Raw genomic sequence first — 21,368 nt, 5'->3', positions numbered from 1 at the left:
CTGGCAGGTTCACTGAATGCCAGGGCGGACGAACTCAGCTGCAGGTGCATGATGGATCACGAATGGCTTCTTCACTCGGAGGTGGTGCAAGGTCTCTTTCATCATTGGGGAGTGACTTGTTTAGATCTATTCGCCACCAAAGAGAACGTGCAATGTGAGCAATTCTGCGCATTGGAATTTCTAAGGCTGCACTCGTTAGGTAACGCTTTTCATCGCGAGTGGAGTTGTGATCTTCTATACGCCTTTCCGCCTTTAACAGTTCTGCCCAGAGATCTGAGAAAGATCAAGCGCGACCGGGCCCAAGTCATTCTTGTGGGTCCGGATTGGGCACAAAGAGTATGGTATCCCGAGCTGCTCAACATGGCCATCGAACCTCCGATCCGACTGCCTCTTCGGGAGGATCTTCTGTCGCTGCAGCAGGGGACGATACTCCACCCGAACCTGTCCTGCCTCCACCTCCTTGCGTGGAGATTGAGCGTCGACAGTTGACGTAGTTTGACTTGCCTCCCGAAGTCTGTGATGTAATCTTGGCAGCCTGGCGCCCCTCCACTAAGACGGTATACGGCTGCAGAGGGGATACATTTGTGGCTTGGTGCACAGCAAAGGCTGGGGATCCCCTTTCTGCCCCTATTTCTTTCTTTTTTTTATATTTTAATTTGCATTTTCAACCAACAATAGCATTACCTACAAGTCACCGGTGGTTAACCCCACACCCAGGAGCTCCCCACCCACCATCCACAGATGCTATAACATAAGCAGCAAGTCCACAAGATATAGCCATTTCTTACATTTCTGCCCCTATTCCTGAGGTTCTCTTGTTCCACCTATCTTTGGCAAAGCAGGGCTCTGCTCTGGGCACTCTTAAGGGCTACCTCTCTGCCATTTCAGCCTTCCTCAGGCTTCCTGATCAACCTTCTCTTTTCAAGTCCCCTGTTGTAAATAGATTCCTGAAGGGCATTACTCATCTGTTTCCTCCTGTTTCCTTAGTAATGCCTCAGGGGTACTTGAACTTGGTGCTTACTTATCTTATGTGCGCTCCCTTTGAGCCACTACATAACTGTGCTCTCAGACTTCCCACTCTGAAAACTGCCTTTCTGGTGGCCAGCACCTCTGCGCGCAAGGAAAGTGAGCTACAAGCTCTTTCTTCCAAGCCTCCCTTTCTGGTTGTCCATCCGGTCATGGTCGACCTCAAAACTAGACCATCCTTTCTTCCTAAGGTGGTTACTTCTTTCCACATTGGCCAAACCATCACTTTGCCCACTTTCTTTCCACCTCCGCATCCTTCAAAAGAGGAAGAGAGGCTCCACCGTCTGGATCCAAAGCTTGCGCTTCCCTTCTACTTGGATTGCACCTAACAAATCCGGGTGGCCGACCAGCTCTTTGTTGGTTACGTGGGCGCTAAGAAAGGTCAGACCGTGTACAAATGGACCATCTCCAGGTGGGTCGTTCTGTGCATCAAAGCCTGCTATTCTTTGGCAAAGAAGGAGCTTCCTGTGGGGCTGCTTGCCCATTCCACCAGGGCGACGGCAGCTACTACTGCTTTGGATCTAGGAGTCCCCCTAAATGACATTTGTCAGGCAACTACGTGGGTATCGCTGCACACATTTATGAGACACCACTGCCTGGACAGCCAAGTCCGGAGAGACGGCTTCTTTGGCCGTTCTGTTCTCCAGGACTTTCTGGTGTGAACTTGGTTCGCAGACCCACCTCCGGGGTTGGTATTGCTGGGCTATCTATTCTAAGGTAAGGAATCTATAACTAACTGTTTCTTTCAGATGAACAAGTTACTTACCTTCAGTAACTGTATATCTGTAAGTAATATAGGTTAGTTGTAGATTCCTTACCACCCCATCCATCCTCCCCATTTTGTGAATTGACTTCTAGAGTTAAGGACCGCCCTTCAGGGCCCTAGTTTTGTGCACCAGTGGTCAGTGTCTTGCAAGGCTCTGCGCTTCTGGCTTGGAAAGTCGTGTACAGAACTGACGTCAGCGCACGAGGGCGGCTTCTATGTAGCTACCACGAAGTAATACCGGCGACCAAGACGGATGCGGAGTCGACCGATGCCACCTTCTGACGCACAGGGGTACTGCTGACGAAAAACTTTCCGGATTCAGTCTGACGCCTGGGGGTAATTCTAAGGTAAGGAATCTATAATTAACTTATGTTTCTTACAGATATATCTTTACCGTAGGTAAGTAACTTGTTCTTTAAAATTGGGTAAACTTACAGAGTCCCAGCAAAAAGTATCCAGCAGAAAAGAGCTGAAAGAGGACGGGCCCGGCCTGGCCTTTTGTGGATGATGATGGGCGTGGACGGGCCCGCCCTTGGCCCGGGCTTTGCTCGCCCGTGGCCAGCACACGTCGTGTACCATGGGAGGAGGCGAGGCACTTTGAAGTGCGTGGCAGCGGGATGAACAGTTTTACGCCCCTCCTCTATGGAGACAATGCCTCCTGGGACCTTGAGTTCCCACCATCAGAACAGCAGCAGCATCTCAATTGTTATATCTTAATGCTTTTAGAACAAAGTTTAACCATGTACAGTACAAATTCTGTTGAACATACTTCATTGTATCTTTCTAAGCAACTTAATGTGTAGGAGCCTGTTGTCTGCATTTTTCTATTTATATCCCACTAGTCACGAGCATTTGATTACTCTCTTTCAATATTCTATTTGGCATTCCCTTTTGCAAGTACTGAACACTAGAGACACTTGCTATTGTACACGCCTTCTGGGAGCTGTGTAACAAGCCCTGCCTGGTGCCAGATATTGGGTGGAAGGGTTCTCAAGAGAGAGCTGTACCCAGTCCCCGCAGTCCACCATTATACTGTGTTTTACTAACAGAAGTTTCCCACCAGTATGATAAACCTTTATTTTGTAGGAACAAGTTACATTTCGGGATGTCGCCGCCTGTTTCTCTGAAGAGGATTGGAGGATTTTACACGAATGGCAGAAAGATTTCTACAAGAATGTGATGAAGGAGATCCACCAAGCCTTGACTCTGATGGGTAAATATCTTCTGCATCAGACGCTGAGACGAGGAGTGCAGGCCATGTTTTAAGTATCAGGTTTCTTCAAGTTTATTTATCTTACAAATTGTATTAAGACAAATCATGACACACTAAAACAAGATTGGCTAACTAACCATCGCTGCTGGTCACTCCTGACCGCAGACATTGCATGGGCTGAGCTACGCCCCCCTCCCAAGCTGGAGAAGCTTGTACAGTTCACACTGCAAGATAACATGCCACGTACAAAGCTGTATACAACAAAAGGTCCTGATTTCAGATGTTATATGAGAGGGACACGGCTCCACTTTTAAAGAAGAACTGTTGCTTATTTTAAACCAGACACTGAATGAAAACCAAACACAAATTGTTATACACAGCTTAGTGCCAGCTCTCCCACTTCCTCCCTGTTTTTGTGACTGCTTTCCCTGCTTATGCCTCATTTTCCACAGATTTCTCCACGAAGCAGCTAGCAACTCCAGCACCTTGAGACCCTCACAAGTGATTTTCCGCACTTTATAAATCCTGAATGATTGATTCAGTGCATTACAAATGAGATTTTTGGCAGGCTAGGGCCTGTGCCAAAGCCAGGCAGGAACCACCACTCTAGTCAGGATAAGGGAGTTACACTCCTAAAATAACCCCTGTTCACCCCCTTCGTAGCTTGACACGAGCAGCCAGGCTTATCTTAGAGGCAGTGTGTAAAGCATTTGCACATAACCAATAGTCATGCGGTGTAAGCACTACAAAAGGACAACACACCAGTTTAGAAAAATATCAAATATTTTCATATACAAGACCAAAAACGATAAGAATCCACAATACAGTACTTAAAAATCTACAGTTATCAAAATATGCTTTAAAAACAGTTCCTTTATGTCGATAGCTCCGTCCGGGGCCATCACGGCGTCGTGAGCAAACAAATCTAACATTTCAGGCTGGTCGCGGAGCAGCTACGGTGTCGGGAAGACCCGCAAACAGTACCTGTTAGAGATACAGGGCGCCGAGGCCCTTGAAGTCACTCGCGTTGCAGGTCGAGCTTCTCCCTGTTGGGATCAGGAGCGGTGGCGTCGGCAGGCGTCGGGTGCTGCGGTGCGAAGGACAGCGGTGCGGCGTGCGGTGCCCTCAGGTCACGGTGCGAGCAGCGGTTCGGTGGTGGCATCAGATGGCATCGTCGGTGAGACCAGGGTCGTGATGCTAGGTGAAGGCAGTGCTCGTCACGGTGCTGGCAGGTCACGGTGCAAGTAGCGTTGTCGTCGTTTCTGAAGTGCTGTCGTAGGCTGACGACTGGGAATCGATGGTGCCGGCAGTCCAAGGCAGCTGTGCGGGATAAGGGTGGTGCGTCGTGTAACTTTACGAGCGGTGCCCTCGAACCATGGTGCAAGCAGCGGTGTCGATTTTGGTGTGGAGCGTCTTCGTAGGGGAGGCCAAGGTATCGTCGTGAAGTGAGGCGGTGCTGAGTGCAGTGCCCACAGGACGTGGTGCGAGCAGCAGCTCGGTGGCGACACCAGCAGGCGTCGTCGGTGAGACCAGGGTCGCAGTGCGGCGTTGCGGCGGTTACTGTCTGCGGTGCCAAGTCGTTGCCGTGAAGGGAGGTGGTGCAGAGTGCGGTGCCCACAGATCACAATGAGGGCAGCGGCTCTGTGGTGGCGTCAGCAGGTGGCGTCAGTGAAACCAGGGTCACAGTGCGGCATTGCCGTGGAGCCCTCTGCGATGCCTTCAGGACATGGAGTTGGCATCGGCATCGTATACGTCAGGTTGCTTTTCTTCTGTTGCAGCACAAAACACACAGTCCCCAGTGCTGAGGGCAGAAGAGATTTGATGTCTTTGCTGTTCCTGAGACTTCTTGAACAGGGGGGAAGCTCTACCTCAAGCCCTTGGAGAAACTCACAAAAGTAGATTGCAGAAAGTTCAGTCCAGTCCTTTCACTGCCCAAGACAGAAGTAGCCACTGCAGACCAACACAGCAAAGCACACAGAAAAGTGGTAGTTCCTCCTCACAGCTTCTCCAGCTCTTCTTCTTGGCAGTCTTCTTGGTCCAAAATAGTTCTAAAGTTAAGGAGTCGGGCCCCAGTATTTGTATCCCAAAATCCTTTGATCCTCTAGGCAGAGGGTGTCTGTGGCCAGACAGAACCAGTCTGCTCATGAGCAGCATGATCAGAGGCAGACCAGGCCCTTTGAGGTGCAAGTAAATCTCCTCCGTCTTCCCCATCGCAGCCCAGGTCTATTCAGCCCTTTCCTGACCTACCTAGACTATTGGGAGCCACTCTTGCTTCCTAGCCATCTGTCGTCCAAAACCCAGACAGGCAATCCACATTCCAGCAGAGGCACACGGGATGACTGAGCAAGAAAATATCGACTTTCTAAAAGTGGTATTTTCAAACACAGAATCTAAAAAAACACCTTCACTACAAGATGCATCTTTAGATTCTGAGTTCAGGCATACTAAACTTTATTTTCCCACCTAGTTCCCAGACCCAGTTATGTTTATAAGATGTTATAATGAAATGGGCTGTAATTCACTATCCGGACATGCCACACACACCAGGGCATGTCCTACCTTTCACATACACGGCACCCTGCACACAGAGGTACCTTGGGCCTAACTTAGGGGTGACTGACATGTAAAAAAGGGAAGGTTTAGTGCCTGGCAAGTGGGTGCACTCACAAAGTCGAAATGGCAGTTACAAACTGCGCGCAGGTCTGAGTTACCTTTTCAGGCTACTCACGTGGGTGGCTCAATCAGTGCCTCATGCCCACTAGTAGCATTTGGTTTACAGGCCCGGCACACTCAGTGCATTTTACTAGGGACTTACCAGTAAATCAAATTCCCAATCATGGAAACACCAACCCATAACACAATTTACACAGAGAGCATATGCACTTTAGCACTGATTCGCAGTGGTAAAGTACCCAGAGTCCTAAAACCAACACAGACAAGTCAGGAAAAAATAGTAGGAAGTAACAAAAAGTTTGGGGATAACCCTACAAAAGGACCATTTTCAACACAGTATGACACAGGAAACCTGTGGAGTTTGGAGAGGAGAAAGCGAGCCACGTTACAACCCCAGCAGTAGGCAAGGCATTTATACTTACAAGAGTGTTAAAGGATTGGTATGAGGGACCCTGTGTAGACCGGGGAGGCCAGAGGGATGCCTGTGGGGTGAGTCCACCTCTAGAGAGGATATTTGTGTCTTGGAAGAGATTAGCCATGCTTTCATATCTCACAGCAGAGCATTTAGTGGAGTTTCCCAAAGGTTGGCAACGGTCCTCCCAGGGCCACATTCAGTATAGGTTCTCCTGGGCAAAATTGGAACAAATTACATAAGCTCCATTTTGCAGAACACAGAATGTAGGAAACGGAAGGTGTCACAAGCTAAGCGTGTCTTTCTTATTGCTGAAAACAGAAACATTCGGGCAAATAAACAAACCCCTCACATATATCCTTGGGTGATGTTTCTAGGTTATCTCACAAGCACAGTATTGTCTAGCAATTTTTTGTTTTTCGAGCAGGTCACATTTGTTATCGACACCTCTCTCACAACCACTAACATGTCTAAAGCAAATATCTAGGATGGAAACCTCACCCTCTCTCTGTTTGTCTCGTCCTTTGTTCCCACTTCTCATCTTTCCTTTGCTTTATCTCTGTACATCTCACTCGCACTCACTTTGTCTTACTATTTTAGTCTTTTTTTCTTTCTTTCTTTCTCACTCTCCCTTTCTTTGTCTTTCTCTCATTCTCCCTCGTGATCTGTCACTTTTCTTTCATTCACACACTCCACTTTCTGCACTATCACTTTAGGCTTCTTTACCTGCCCTTTGCTTCTCCTCTCCAAATCTTTATCTTCTCTGTCTCGCCCTGTTATCTTCCTCCCTTCTCCCTTTCTAAACCTCCTTGTATACATCACATTTTAACAGACCCTCGTTTGTCTCTCATCATAGGCTACCAGATTGTAAACCCTGACACTTTGCTCCGGATCTACAAAGGGACAGAGGTGTTCATGCGGGATTGCCAGGCTGCAGGGAAACCAGACGTGCACGAACCCTCCCTGTGTAAGTAGGACATTGTTTACATTCACGTATTGAGGAGAAGTGGACTCCGTTTTCAATTACATTGTAAATGGCTCCATCGTACTGTGTGTTCATTGCCATGTTTTGCTTTATTGATTCCCCTAAAGTTCTTGTGACTTTTTGTTGTGTGCGTGGATGCAGGACAAAGATTTAGCAGCTCAGATTACTTCTTTGCACTCACCCCTAAACGTGCTTCTGTTCACCCCGTGACCGCCGTCCATTCTGGGATCTTATCCCAAGACCTCCTGTGCTCTTCATCCTGAGTCCCCCATGATGGTGCTGAAGCGAGTTACATTGCATTTCAAGGTTCAGTTGTTCTTTTGACAAACCTCCATCCGGGGTGAAAAGGAAGAGGTTACAGATGCCCTGGATCTCATCCCACAGCCTGCGCTCATTCATCTTCACTCTCAGTAACTGAAGTTCAAACCCCTGCTTGTAAATCTCTGACCGTCACGGCACTCTGTAGCTCAGTGCATGTCACAGCACTCTCTGTAACTCCGTGCATGTCACGGCACTCTCTGTAGCTCAGTGCATGTCACGGCACTCTCTGTAACTCAGTGCATGTCACGCCACTCTCTGTAGCTCTGTGCATGTCACGGCACTCTCTGTAACTCCGTGCATGTCATGGCACTCTCTGTAACTCCGTGCATGTCATGGCACTCTCTGTAACTCCGTGCATGTCCTGGCACTCTCTGTAGCTCCGTGCATGTCCTGGCACTCTCTGTAGCTCCGTGCATGTCATGGCACTCTCTGTAACTCCGTGCATGTCATGGCACTCTCTGTAGCTCCGTGCATGTCATGGCACTCTCTGTAACTCCGTGCATGTCATGACACTCTATGTAACTCCGTGCATGTCACAGCACTCTCTGTAACTGTGCATGTCATGGCACTCTCTGTAACTTCGTGCATGTCATGACTCTCTCTGTAACTGTGCATGTCACGGCACTCTCTGTAACTCCGTGCATGTCACGGCACTCTCTGTAACTCCGTGCATGTCCTGGCACTCTCTGTGACTCCGTGCATGTCACGGCACTCTATGTAACTCTGTGCATGTCACGGCACTCTCTGTAACACCGTGCATGGCACGGCACTCTCTGTAGCTCCGTGCATATCATGGCACTCTCTGTAGCACAGTGCATGTCATGGCACTCTCTGTAAGTCTGTGACTGTCATGGCACTCCTTGTAACTCCGTGCATGTCACAGCACTCTCTGTAACTCCGTGCATGTCATAGCACTCTCTGTAGCTCCGTGCATGTCATGGCACTCTCTGTAACTCTGTGAACGTCACGGCACTCACTGTAGCTCCGTGCATGTCACAGCACTCTCTGTGACTCCGTGCATGTCACGGCACTCTCTGTAGCTCCGTGCAGGTCATGGCACTCTCTGTAACTCCGTGCATGTCATGGCACTCTCTGTAACTCCGTGCATGTCATGGCACTCTCTGTAGCTCCGTGCATGTCATGGCACTCTCTGTAACTCCGTGCATGTCATGGCACTCTCTGTAGCTCCGTGCATGTCATGGCACTCTCTGTAACTCTGTGCATGTCATGGCACTCTCTGTAAATTCGTGCATGTCATGACTCTTTCTGTAACTGTGCATGTCACAGCACTCTCTGTAACTCTGTGCATGTCATGGCACTCTCTGTAGCTCCGTGCATGTCATGGCACTCTCTGTAACTCTGTGAACGTCACGGCACTCACTGCAGCTCCGTGCATGTCACAGCACTCTCTGTGACTCTGTGCATGTCACGGCACTCTCTGTAGCTCCGTGCATGTCATGGCACTCTCTGTAACTCCGTGCATGTCATGGCACTCTCTGTAACTCAGTGCATGTCATGGCACTCTCTGTAACTCCCTGCATGTCATGGCACTCTCTGTAACTCAGTGCATGTCTTGGCACTCTCTGTAACTCAGTGCATGTCATGGCACTCTCTGTAACTCAGTGCATGTCACGGCACTCTTGGTAGCTCCGTGCATGTCACGGCACTCTCTGTAGCTCAGTGCATGTCATAGCACTCTGTGCATGTCATGGCACTCTCTGTAACTCTGTGCATGTCACGGCACTCTCTGTAACTTCTTGCATGTCATGGCACTCTCTTTAACTTCGTGCATGTCATGGCACTCTCTGTAGCTCAGTGCATGTCACAGCACTCTCTGTAACTCTGTGCATGTCATTGCACTCACTGTAACTCCGTGCATGTCATGGCACTCTCTGTAGCTCTGTGCATGTCATGGCACTCTCTGTAACTCTGTGAACGTCACTGCACTCTTGGTAGCTCCGTGCATGACATGGCACTCTCTGTAGCTCCGTGCATGTCATGGCACTCTCTGTAGCTCAGTGCATGTCACAGCACTCTCTGTAACTCTGTGCATGTCATTGCACTCACTGTAACTCTGTGCATGTCATGGCACTCTCTGTAACTCAGTGCATGTCATGGCACTCTCTGTAACTCAGTGCATGTCACTGCACTCTTGGTAGCTCCGTGCATGACATGGCACTCTCTGTAGCTCCGTGCATGTCATGGCACTCTCTGTAACTCTGTGAAAGGCACGGCACTCTCTGTAGCTCCATGCATGTCACGGCACTCTCTGTGACTCCGTGCATGTCACGGCACTCTATGTAACTCTGTGCATGTCACGGCACTCTCTGTAACACCGTGCATGGCACGGCACTCTCTGTAGCTCCGTGCATATCATGGCACTCTCTGTACCACAGTGCATGTCATGGCACTCTCTGTAAGTCTGTGACTGTCATGGCACTCCTTGTAACTCCGTGCATGTCACAGCACTCTCTGTAACTCCGTGCATGTCACAGCACTCTCTGTAACTCTGTGCATGTCACAGGACTGTTGGTAGCTCCGTGCATGTCACAGCACTCTCTGTAGCTCAGTGCATGTCATGGCACTCTCTGCAACTCTGTGCATGTCATGGCACTCTCTGTAACTCTGTGCATGTCATGGAACTCTCTGTAACTCTGTGCATGTCATGGCACTCTCTGTAACTCAGTGCATTTCACGGCACTCTCTGTAACTCCGTGCATGTCATGGCACTCTCTGTAACTTCGTGCATGTCATGGCACTCTCTGTAGCTCAGTGCATGTCACAGCACTCTCTGTAACTATTTGCATGTCACAGCACTCTCTGTAACTCCGTGCATGTCACGGCACTCTCTGTAACTCTGTGCATGTCATGGCACTCTCTGTAACTTCGAGCATGCCATGGCACTCTCTGTAACTCCGTGCATGTCATGGCACTTTCTGTAACTCCGTGCATGCCACAGCACTCTCTATAGCTCAGTGCATGTCACAGCACTCTCTGTAGCTCTGTGCATGTCACAGGGTGCGCAACGTGTACAACGTGCGCGTTACCACGACCTACTATTACCACGCGGTTGTAACAACTAAAGTTGTTACAACACATTGCGCTGGGGGGCGCTCGAGGATAGTAAATCATTTAATTTACTATCCCAACACCTTCCCTACTATCCACGGGGACTGGTGTTGGAATAGTAAATTAAATGTTTTAAATTTGCGCCCCCCCAACGCAAGTCGTTGTAACGACTTGCGTTGTTACAACCGCGTTGTAATGGTAGGTCGTTGTAACGCGCGCGTTGTAACGACATATATCCATGTCACAGCACTCTCTGTAACTCCGTGCATGTCATGGCACTTTCTGTAACTCCGTGCATGTCACAGCACTCTTTGTAACTCCGTGCATGTCACAGCACTCTCTGTAACTCCGTGCATGTCACAGCACTCTCTGCAACTCCGTGCATGTCACAGTACTCTTGGTAGCTCCGTGCATGTCATGGCACTCTCTGTAACTCCGTGCATGTCATGGTACTCTCTGTAACTCTGTGCATGTCACAGCACTCTCTGTAACTCCGTGCATGTCACAGCACTCTCTGTAGCTGAGTGCTTGTCATGGCACTCTTTGTAACTCCGTGCTTGTCATGGCACTCTCTGTAACTCTGTGACTATCATGGCACTCTCTGTAACTCCACCTCTTTCTCTTTGCAGCTCCACGACCCACAGTGGTTCCTGACGTGTTATTCAGCATCAGACACGAGGAAGACGTGAATTGCAAAGACCCACAGAGCTCGTTGGAAACAGGAGGTGAGCACAGTCTGGGTCCTGTGGGTTTGGTCTTTATTCAGTTCACAGCAGGGGAAGTTCTAGGATGACATCTCTACACACAAGCCATCCAGCCATCTTATTCCTTGTAGAAGTCCCTGTCGTCGTAGCAGGCGTCCCTGTCCTTGTAGCAGGTGTCCCTGTCATCGTAGCAGGCATCCCTGTCCTTGTAGCGGGCTTCCCTGTCCTCATAGCGGGCGTTCCTGTCCTCGTAGCAGGCATCCCTGTCCTCGTAGCGGGCGTCCCTGTGCTCGTAGCGGGCGTCCCTGTGCTCGTAGCGGGCGTCCCTGTCCTCGTAGCGGGCATCCCTGTCAACGTAGCAAGCGTCCCTGTCCTCGTAGCGGGCGTCCCTGTCAACGTAGCAGGGGTCCCTGTCAACGTAGCAGGGGTCCCTGTCCTCGTAGCAAGCATCCCTGTCCTCATAGCGGGCTTCCCTGTCCTCGTAACGGGCCTCCCTGTCCTCGTAGCGGGCCTCCCTGTCCTCGTAACTGGCGTCCCTCTCATCATAGCAGGCGTCCCTGTCCTCGTAGCAGGCATCCCTGTCCTCGTAGCAGGCTGCCCTTTCCTCGTGGCAAACGTCCTGTCATCGTAGCCAGCGTCCCTGTCCTCGTAGCGGGCATCCCTGGCCTTGTAGCGGGCGTCCCTGTCGTCGTAGCGGGCCTCCCTGTCCTCGTAGCAAACGTTCTGTCATCGTAGCAGGCGTCCCTGTCCTTTTAGCAGGCGTCCCTGTCCTCGTATCGGGCGTCCCTGTCCTTGTAGCGGGCGTCTCTGTCCTCCTAGTGGGCTTCCCTATCCTCGTAGCAGGCGCCCCTGTCCTCGTAGGGGGCATCCCTGTCCTCGTAGCAGGCGCCCCTGTCCTCATAGTAGGCGTCCCTGTCCTCATAGTAGGCGTCCCTGTCCTCATAGTAGGCGTCCCTGTCATCATAGCAGGCGTCCCTGTCCTCGGAGCGGGCCTCCCTGTCCTCGTAGCGGGCCTCCATGTCCTCGTAGTGGGCTTCCCTGTCCTTGTAGCAGGCGCCCCTGTCCTCGAAGGGGGTGCCCCTGTCCTCGAAGCAGGCGCCCCTGTCCTCGTAGGGGGCATCCCTGTCCTCGTAGCAGGTGCCCCTATCCTCGTAGCAGGCACCCCTGTCCTCTTAGGGGGCGTCCCTGTCATCGCAGCAGGCATCCCTGTCCTCGTAGCAGGCGTCCCTGTCTTCATAGCAGGCGTTCCTGTCCTTGTAGCAGGCGGGTGCATCTCTGGGTCTTAGCACTAGCGGCTTCATTTTCTGTGTCGTTCCTATATTCTCTTGCCCCAGACTAAATCCTTCTGATCCTTATCACTATTAACTCTATTCCATTCCTTTCTTGTGTCCCAGACTGTAGCCAGCAGAGGCCTGCCTCATGTTTATCTGAGTCTATTTTCGTTTTAAAGCAGGTTTTCCTACTGCCTTCACCATACAACCTGAAGATGACTCACAGTTGTATCCCAGTGACCAACAGCACTTGGAGCAACAAGACCGCAGTCATCATTCCCCAAGTGAGTGGACACAAGATATTTGATCTTTGACAAGTGGTTTGTGTGCTGTTGTAGAAACACAAACTCAGGAAGGAGATGTGCTTAGGGGCAGACATGCGTGTGTTGAAGGAGGTGTGGCTGATGCAGGAATCCATGTGTTGAAGGAGGGGTGGCTGATGCAGCCCTGCATGTGTTGAAGGAGGGGTGGTTGATGCAGGCATGCATGTGTTGAAGGAGGTGTGGCTGATGTAACATGCATGTGTTGAAGAAGGTGTTGCTGATGCAGACATGCATGTGTTGAAGGAGGTGTGGCTGATGCAGACATGCATGTGTTGAAGAAGGTGTGGCTGATGCAGGCATGCATGAGGTGCGGCTGATGCAGGCATGCATGTGTTGAAGGAGGTGTGGCTGATGCAGACATGCATGTGTTGAAGAAGGTGTGGCTGATGCAGGCATGCATGAGGTGTGGCTGATGCAGGCATGCATGCGTTGAAGGAGGTGTGGCTGATGCAGACATGCATGTGTTGAAGAAGGTGTTGCTGATGCAGACATGCATGTGTTGAAGGAGGTGTGGCTGATGCAGGCATACATGTGTTGAAGGAGGTGTGGCTGATGCAGACATGCATGTGTTGAAGGAGGTGTGGCTGATGCAGACATGCGTGTGTTGAGGGAGGTGTGGCTGATGCAGACATGCATGTGTTGAGGGAGGTGTGGCTGATGCAGACATGCATGCATTGAAGGAGGTGTTGCTGATGCAGACATGCATGTGTTGAAGGAGGTGTGGCTGATGCAGACATGCATGTGTTGAGGGAGGTGTGGCTGATGCTGGCATGCATGTGTTGAGGGAGGTGTGGCTGATGCAGACATGCATGCGTTGAAGGAGGTGTGGCTGATGCAGACATGCATGTGTTGAAGAAGGTGTTGCTGATGCAGACATGCATGTGTTGAAGGAGATGTGGCTGATGCAGGCATCCATGTGTTGAAGGAAGTGTGGGTGATGCAGACATGCATCTGTTGAAGGAGGTGTGACTGATGCAGACATGCATGTGTTGAAGAAGGTGTTGCTGATGCAGACATGCATGTGTTGAAGGAGGTGTGGCTGATACAGACATGCATGTGTTGAGGGAGGTGTGGCTGATGCAGACATGCATGTGTTGAGGGAGGTGTGGCTGATGCTGGCATGCATGTGTTGAGGGAGGTGTGGCTGATGCAGACATGCAAGTGTTGAGGGAGGTGTGGCTGATGCAGATATGAATGTGTTGAAGGAGGTGTGGCTGATGCAGACATGAATGTGTTGAAGGAGGTGTGGCTGATGCAGATATGCATGTGTTGAAGGAGGTGTGGCTTATGCAGGCATCCATGTGTTGAAGGAAGTGTGGCTGGTGCAGGCATCCATGTGTTGAAGGAAGTGTGGCTGGTGCAGACATGCATCTGTTGAAGGAGGTGTGACTGATGCAGATATGCATGTGTTGAAGGAGGTGTGGCTGATGCAGGCATCCATGTGTTGAAGGAGGTGTGGCTGATGCAGATATGCATGTTTTGAAGGAGGTGTGGCTGATGCAGGCATGCATGTGTTGAAGTAGATGTGCTTAGGGGCAGACATGAATGTGTTGAAGGAGGTGTGGCTGATGTAGACATGCATGCATTGAAGGAGGTGTTGCTGATGCAGAAATGCATGTGTTGAAGGACGTGTGGCTGATGCAGACATTGTAGTGTAGTTCCTAGTTTCCCACTAGGCCCTGCGCATTGGAATAACATAAACAGTAGTATCGACGTGGAACTGGCTATATTCCAGGCCTCCACTGACTATGCTAAACTTAATTGGGTTGTGTTACCAACTAGCTCAGAGGTCACTGGAAACTTTCTTCTCTGCATAGGAAGTGATCAGCTTCCTTGGCACAGACAAGAAGGGATTCAGTTTTCCAACAACCGTGCAACATGACAACTTTGCTCCTCAGATCAAGAGTCAATCTCTAGGGTCGTGTGAAACAATAGACATAGATTTCACTCAGTCAGTCTAGTGCAGTTTACTTTCACAATATGTAGAGAATAGAGAGACGGGCGTGTATCAATAAAGGTTAACATTTATTGAACAGTCTTTCTTCTCGTACAAGAGAAATGTATTGCCACAATTGCAATAACTGTTATTATAAAAAGTACGTACAGTAAGATAAGAATTGCGAAATAGAACTGTAAAAGCATTGATATGGTTTCTTAGCCATACAATGGTTTAAAAGTAATAAAACATTTATACAGTCATATATACATTAGGCTAACATACTCAACTGGTGCTTCTAACTAAGCCTACCCCGGTGTGCCTGACCTAAGCCTAACACGTGAAAAGGGGAGTAAGGAAGTAGCTTAAGTTAAGTTGGTTTTGCCAAGGTTTGTTTCAAGAATTCTCTTCTAAGGGTTTAGTCAACACCATACCTCTGAATAGAATGATGGAGGATTGGTATCTCCTTCAGGGGTCTCTCTCGATATCCCAGTCACCTGCGAGGGTGAACCGGAAGCGCCGGGACTGGATTTCTCTGCACGAGAAAGGCAGCGGCTTCTCTCAGCGCGTCGAGGAAGGAGGGGTGACAGCGTCCGCGGGCAGCTGGGCTGGATGTCTTCGCAGAGGACGGCTGCACGGCTCCTCAAGCGTACTGAACCACAGTTCGCGCTGTAGCAGCGATAATGGTAATCAGCAGCTTCACCACCACAGGATAGCAGGCTGCAGCGACAGAGTGCTAGTTTTTACCAACACTGGTCATGCAGGCAGCTGGCATCAGCAACAGGCAACGCTCATTGCTTAAGGCAACGTTGGTAATATTTATACCTGACAGGTGCCGGGTTTGACGCAAGTTTGCTGGACATAAGACGTCACTTAAAGATGTCACTAGGAAGTGATAGTTATCAGTTGCTCATTAGAGTTCCATTACTAATCAAAACATAGCAAGCGGGGATTTCCAGGTTTGCTAAGTTTTTATCTTGTTGAAGAACTCGGAGTGTTATCTAGGAATATCAGATAGTGACTGCTGCTCTGTCATTGCACTAATTGGTCGCAAAGGAAGTAGCAGAGAGTCATGCTGGAATGTGGCTCTGTGGCTCTGCTCGTGTGAGGCCAGAGATGTCTTTTCAGAAAATCGCACTTGAACGGTTATGCCAATATAGGGAATAAAGGGCTTTATAGCCGAATAGGGGCATAAGGTCACAGTATCGATCAGGAACCTAGATAAGCACATGACACCCACTCCACGAATTCATGTCCATCAAAATTACTAAAACTAAGCAATTAGATGCATGTGTAACATTGTGTAACATAGCCCACCCCAAAATACATAAATGCATTCGAAATAGGCGTACATGTAATACATGGAATTTAGGTACTGTACGTAGTTTTAAAGCATAGTAATCATTCAAAAGGTATTGCATATAAAATCAATGAACGATTATGCAAAAAGAATTACACATGAAGTATCTCTGACAGAAGAAATGCGAGATAAATCATCACATAAAAATGCAATGTAATAACATGTGTGCTAGAGGCTGGTGTAATGTTGTTATGTCTCTAGATGTGTTTAGAAATAGAAGTGTGAAGCTTCTGTTCTCTAAGAATAGTTTTTACGTTAAGCAAAGAATTGTTCGTGCCAAAAAGGAAAAGGGTCAATATTTGAAAAATTGTCCAATTCAAAGAAAAATCAGTTTACCAAAGCTCCTGGCAGTTTTTTGTTGATCAAAACTGAAGGCCGAATTCAGAGTTCATGGGAACGCTGTGTGTCGGAAAGCTTCTCAAAAGTTATTGTTTCTCTATGGGTGAGAACATCGTATCAGACAGGCTCGCAAAGAATTGGTCTACAAAATCAGGTGATAGTTCAACCAAATTAGATAACGCTGTAACTTGGCAGGTGTGAGAATGATTGCTGTCATCGAAGTCGGGACCAGCAATGCTCACAGCACGTTGTACCTGGATGATGTTGCTTTTGTCACTCGCTCCACTGTTACCACTTGGCTGTAGTACAGGAGTCTCCACGAATGCCGTCATCAGGATTGGTAGCCGCTGGGGACAACACAATGCGTGAGCCGTTATTGGACTGAGCAAAGTATCGACGTCCATTGGTACTGCTGATGGAAGTGAAAGACAGATGTCCAACACGCATTCCTCGCCGCAAAGCATACACCGTAGCACAGGTAAAATGCAATTTTGCCATATTGGTCTGAATGAAAGGAACCAGGTCATGTTTAGATCTCTCAGCCTGGCCAATCCAAGGACGTTAGTTATCCTGTCCCGGTAGCGCATTGCTAGGATTGTCTCTTCCATTCCCATGGGAGCTATGTCTGAGCCGAGGCTTGCCATAACGAAGCAGGAGGGTCAAAAATAGAATCCCTGCGATGAGTCCCAAAAATAGTGGAATACCACCAAAGATGGAGTGCACAAAATTAGGAAAGATTCCCAAAATTGCCTGGAAGGGTGTTAGCAGTCCCGTAAAGACTGTCTTAAATATGCCTGGGATGCTTGTAGCACTAGACATGTTAAGGAGTTGGCTAAACATTTCTACGAAATGCACGGGGCAATTTGTTGATAAAAGGTCATGGACCTCAGTAGCCGTCCTTGTGACTAGAAGATCATACGTCTCTTTAGATGACGTTATAGGCACTGTTGTCTGTAAAAGCACAGATTTCATTTTGCTTAATGTATCAATTCGTATAGAATAGAGATTCAGACGAGGCCAGATGGGAGTCACTATGTCTGGAGGCCCGCTCGGGAACAATGCTTGCATACAGCATTTGACCATGGACGTTACTTCTACTAGATAACTTAGTCCGGGCGCGAGGCCACAGCACCTGTGATCCGTTCTAAGAATGTAACTCCCGTTTGAAAGTTGCATAAAGAAGGGCTCTATCTGAGTTGCAGGTGTGACTAGCTGGTGGCATGAGAGGTTATTTGAATTTCCATCACATGCTCCGTGTAAATTAATACCCTGACACAAAAGTATACCGCTTAGTGAATGTTTACAGTTCTCACCACTAAGAAATACATTTTTGTCGCTGTCACTATAGCAAGAATGAGTGTATGGTAATTTCCACTCGGATTTTATATATCCCTTACCCAATTGTTCATACTGGCCAGCAGGTATGTATTCAAGGCATTTATGAAATCGGAAAGTTGTTATCGGAATTGTGATAATTCCGTGTATTATCCATTCAATGACAGGACTCTCTGACATTGTCAATGGTAATCTCTCGAGTTTCTCGATGCTCAAGATTGTATAGTCTGCTCCTTTCTGTGCCAAACTGATCTGTTTATCAGTAAGGTTAAAAATGGAAAACAATGACGTTGTGTTTATCAAACGCCAAGGCACATAGCCTGAACGAAGATTTTGCAGCGTCCAGCCTAGTTCTATAATAGAGCGTAATTGAGACTGGCCATGTTGTAACATTAGCAAATCTCTGTCTATCACATCAAAGGCAGATGATACAATATTGTCCAACGAATATATTCTGGAAGACAGAGTCATTAACCCATTGTCTACTACAGAAAGTGATTTCTCCAAATTAATACGATCAATTTCTCGTATTTTTTCAGCAGTTTCAATTTGCTTTACTTTCCAAGCCTCGTTGTAAGCAGCATAGATGCTGGTCGCTATGAAACGCTTTTGACGCTGTTTGCGTGGTCCAAGAATGAAATCGCGCAAATCAGCACCATCTTTTAATAAAGACAAGTGTTGCTTAATTTCAGTCAGTGTGGATGTAGTTAGCCATTCTAGGCAGAGTTTCCCTACACTGTATGTTGTTATAATCCCTGGATGTTGTCTCTGGGAGTATCTAGGGTCTAATCTGGTCATTTTTAAACCCTGTGTTTTATTCAGGAACCTATCTTGACAGCTATTTGTGTCTGTAGGCCAGATTAACCATTTTTTCCAATCAGGATGTGTTCTGTTGAAATGTAAAATGTGTGACACGTCTAACTCATTATCTGCAGTTGCATTCTCAGCTATAGGCTTTGGTATAGACGGTGATTTAAGGTCTTTGTTCTTAGCTAGGCCAAGACAAGATGTTTGGTGTACAGTGTCATTTAAAAATAACATTTGTTCTGGTATCATGCAGGTTCTAAATAGTGCTTCAATGCCTTGCACCTGCCAGTCTTTTGTACCCCAAATCGTTTTCGTTTCAATATTATTTTTCCAATAATCAAAACCAAATGTCATCATTTTATCATAAAATGCTTCTGAATATATCAATTTAGAATTTGTCAGCATTGTTTTCATTCCTGTTTTATCTAACAGTTTGTAATAAAACGTTTCTGCATCACTGGTGTTAAACCCTGAAAAATATTTGAATTTCTCAAAAAATGCTTTAGAACTGCTTTTAGGTGGTGTAGAACAATGTTCCCATTGATTATACATAAAAACATTTCTAGGCTGTGCAGATTTATGCAAGTAATGATCCCCATAGTGGGTGTAACAGAATAACTGCTCATAACTAGATGAACCTTGTAAATAATCATGATCTGTGAATCTAGCTGACATTACTAAATCAGACATCATGTCATTAATACTGTTAAAGTCCCAATCATCAGAGAATGTACTAGGTGTAACAAAGTCACTTAAGGAAACCTTTAGTTGATGAGGATACTTCAGGATTTCGACCGGACCGTAGATCTCATAGTCTGTTTTCTCCCATACTACCCCACCAGGTATTGGAATTGCCGTGACATTTACTGTTGACAGTTCTCTTTTCTTCACGTGTGATGATCTGTGTGGTTTCAGGACTAGGTTGATGTTCTGACTTGCTGTGTCCATTCAATTGTAATGAACTTCCCTAAAATTAAAACTAAAATTAGGCATAGTAGGAGTATGAATACCCCTGAGATAATCCAATGCTCAATCAACGGTGAATCCAGATATAGTTCTTTGATTTGTTGAAGGAGTCCTGTTGTATTTTCTTTAGAATACTTTTTTGTTTCTGGCATCACTTCGGTGTCGTTAAAATCTTCAGAGAAGTTGTCGAAGTTGATGAAATAACCAGAGGCAGTTCTGTCAATTCTTTCAATCTGTCTTTCGGTAGCACTTTCTGATGCCACATCATTGTAGACTGGTGTTGTTTCTTGACGAACTGTTTCAATCTGTGTTTCAAGAGGCACGAGTTCCATGGCATTATTGCATAGTCCTTCATTGTGCACTGCAGGCTGATCGAATGTGATGAGTCTTTCAGTTTGAACCTCTTGGATTGTTGCAAGTTTGGGTATTCTGTTGTTTCTTGGGAGTCCACTGGGCCTACTGTTTATTATAGGCCACATGCTTGTGGTTTTACCAGATCGATGGACACGATTCTGTTCTCCTTTTTACCAGCAAGGGGCAGTAGCACAACTGATCTTGTTCCGGTGACTGCCAAGACAGGTACTGCTTTTCTGTAAGAAGGCCCAAATTCCTTCTTCACCGCGATCTTTTCTCTGACTAGATCCCCAATCTTTGGAATCCAGACAGGCCTTGCTGGGGCTGTTGCGGGTGGTGCCTCGTCAGTGGTACTTGGCTGTTGCTTTAACTTTATGTTGCTTAATGATTTTTTTGTTTCATTCAGTTCCTGTAAAACAGCCAAACGGTCTTTTACTTCAAACTGCTTTGTTTCTTTTTGTACCACTGACATCTGACTATCGAGGTCCTGAACGTTCATTCTTATTCCGAACAATAGTTCGTATGGGCTGAAACCTTTTAGAGAATTTCTTGGCATGTTGTTAAGACTAGTCTGGACACTTATTAAATGTTTGACCCACCCAGCGCCTGAACCTAATACCTTCGCTGTTATAGATTGCTTTATGTCCCGGTTTTTTCTTTCTACCACACTATTCCCTTCGGGATGCGACGGACAAGAATACCGCAACCCAATTCCCATGCTAGCCATGGCCTCCTTATAGGCTCGAGAGCTGAAAGCAGGACCCTGGTCAGAATGGAACGTGGTAATTGCGTATGTGCCGATAAAGACTCGCAAATCTTTTATAACCGTTCTAGCGTCAGCCGAGCGCTGGGGCCACATCCATATGAACCTCGTACAGGAATCCACTGCTACCATGATATATCTATAGTTGCCGTCCCTTTGTAGGGGACCACAGTGGTCCAGGTAAACGCATGCAAATGGTTTATCCGAGATGAGAAGGGGTGTCTGCGCTGGTCGTTTCACTGTTGATACCTTTATCCTTTGGCATATGTCGCATTCTAATACATACTTTTTAGTTTGTATTCTCAAGCGAGGCCACCAATATCTTGGTTTTAATAGTGATATTGTTGCGGAAACGCCAGCGTGTGCAGAAGCAAGCCCTTCGTGTGCCGCTTTGATTAGTCCTAGTCTGTGTTCCCTGTTTGGAATTACTCTATCCCCCACTCCAGGGATTCGAGCAAAAGGAACATTATTTGTATCCGTTAAGTACAAGTACTTTTTAGGAAAGCCTTTCGGGAGTGTTTTCTTATCATCTTTTACTGACGTACTGACAGCTTGTAGAATATCGCTGTCTATTTTTGTTTGTGACCGAGTTATCGCAGCTACGGAAGCCGTTTGCACAGCTGCCTTCGCGGCTTCATCAGCCAATGAATTCCCTGCAACGTGAACGCCATCACGCTGATGACTCAGTGTATGTATCACGTGAGTCTTTTGTAGTTCTTTTTGCAAAAGAACTACCTGTTCCCAA

At 47.6% G+C, this 21,368-nt stretch overlaps 1 protein-coding gene across 2 annotated transcripts in view; it reads left to right on the top strand.

Annotated features, from left to right (window-relative positions):
- Positions 1-21,368, top strand: part of LOC147678851 (uncharacterized) — a 70,718-nt gene that overhangs the window by 14,493 nt on the left and 34,857 nt on the right. For both annotated transcript variants that reach the window (XM_086946275.1, XM_086946274.1), the window contains exons 2-5: positions 2,879-3,005; positions 6,947-7,057; positions 11,095-11,190; positions 12,620-12,724. In XM_086946275.1, coding sequence (XP_086802401.1) covers positions 2,879-3,005; positions 6,947-7,057; positions 11,095-11,190; positions 12,620-12,724 — 439 coding nt within the window. The remainder of the gene's footprint in view (positions 1-2,878; positions 3,006-6,946; positions 7,058-11,094; positions 11,191-12,619; positions 12,725-21,368) is intronic.

This window comes from Lissotriton vulgaris, chromosome 12 (assembly GCF_964263255.1).
Source record: "Lissotriton vulgaris chromosome 12, aLisVul1.2, whole genome shotgun sequence".
NCBI lineage: Eukaryota > Metazoa > Chordata > Amphibia > Caudata > Salamandridae > Lissotriton > Lissotriton vulgaris.
This window is presented reverse-complemented; position numbering and strand designations above follow the sequence as displayed.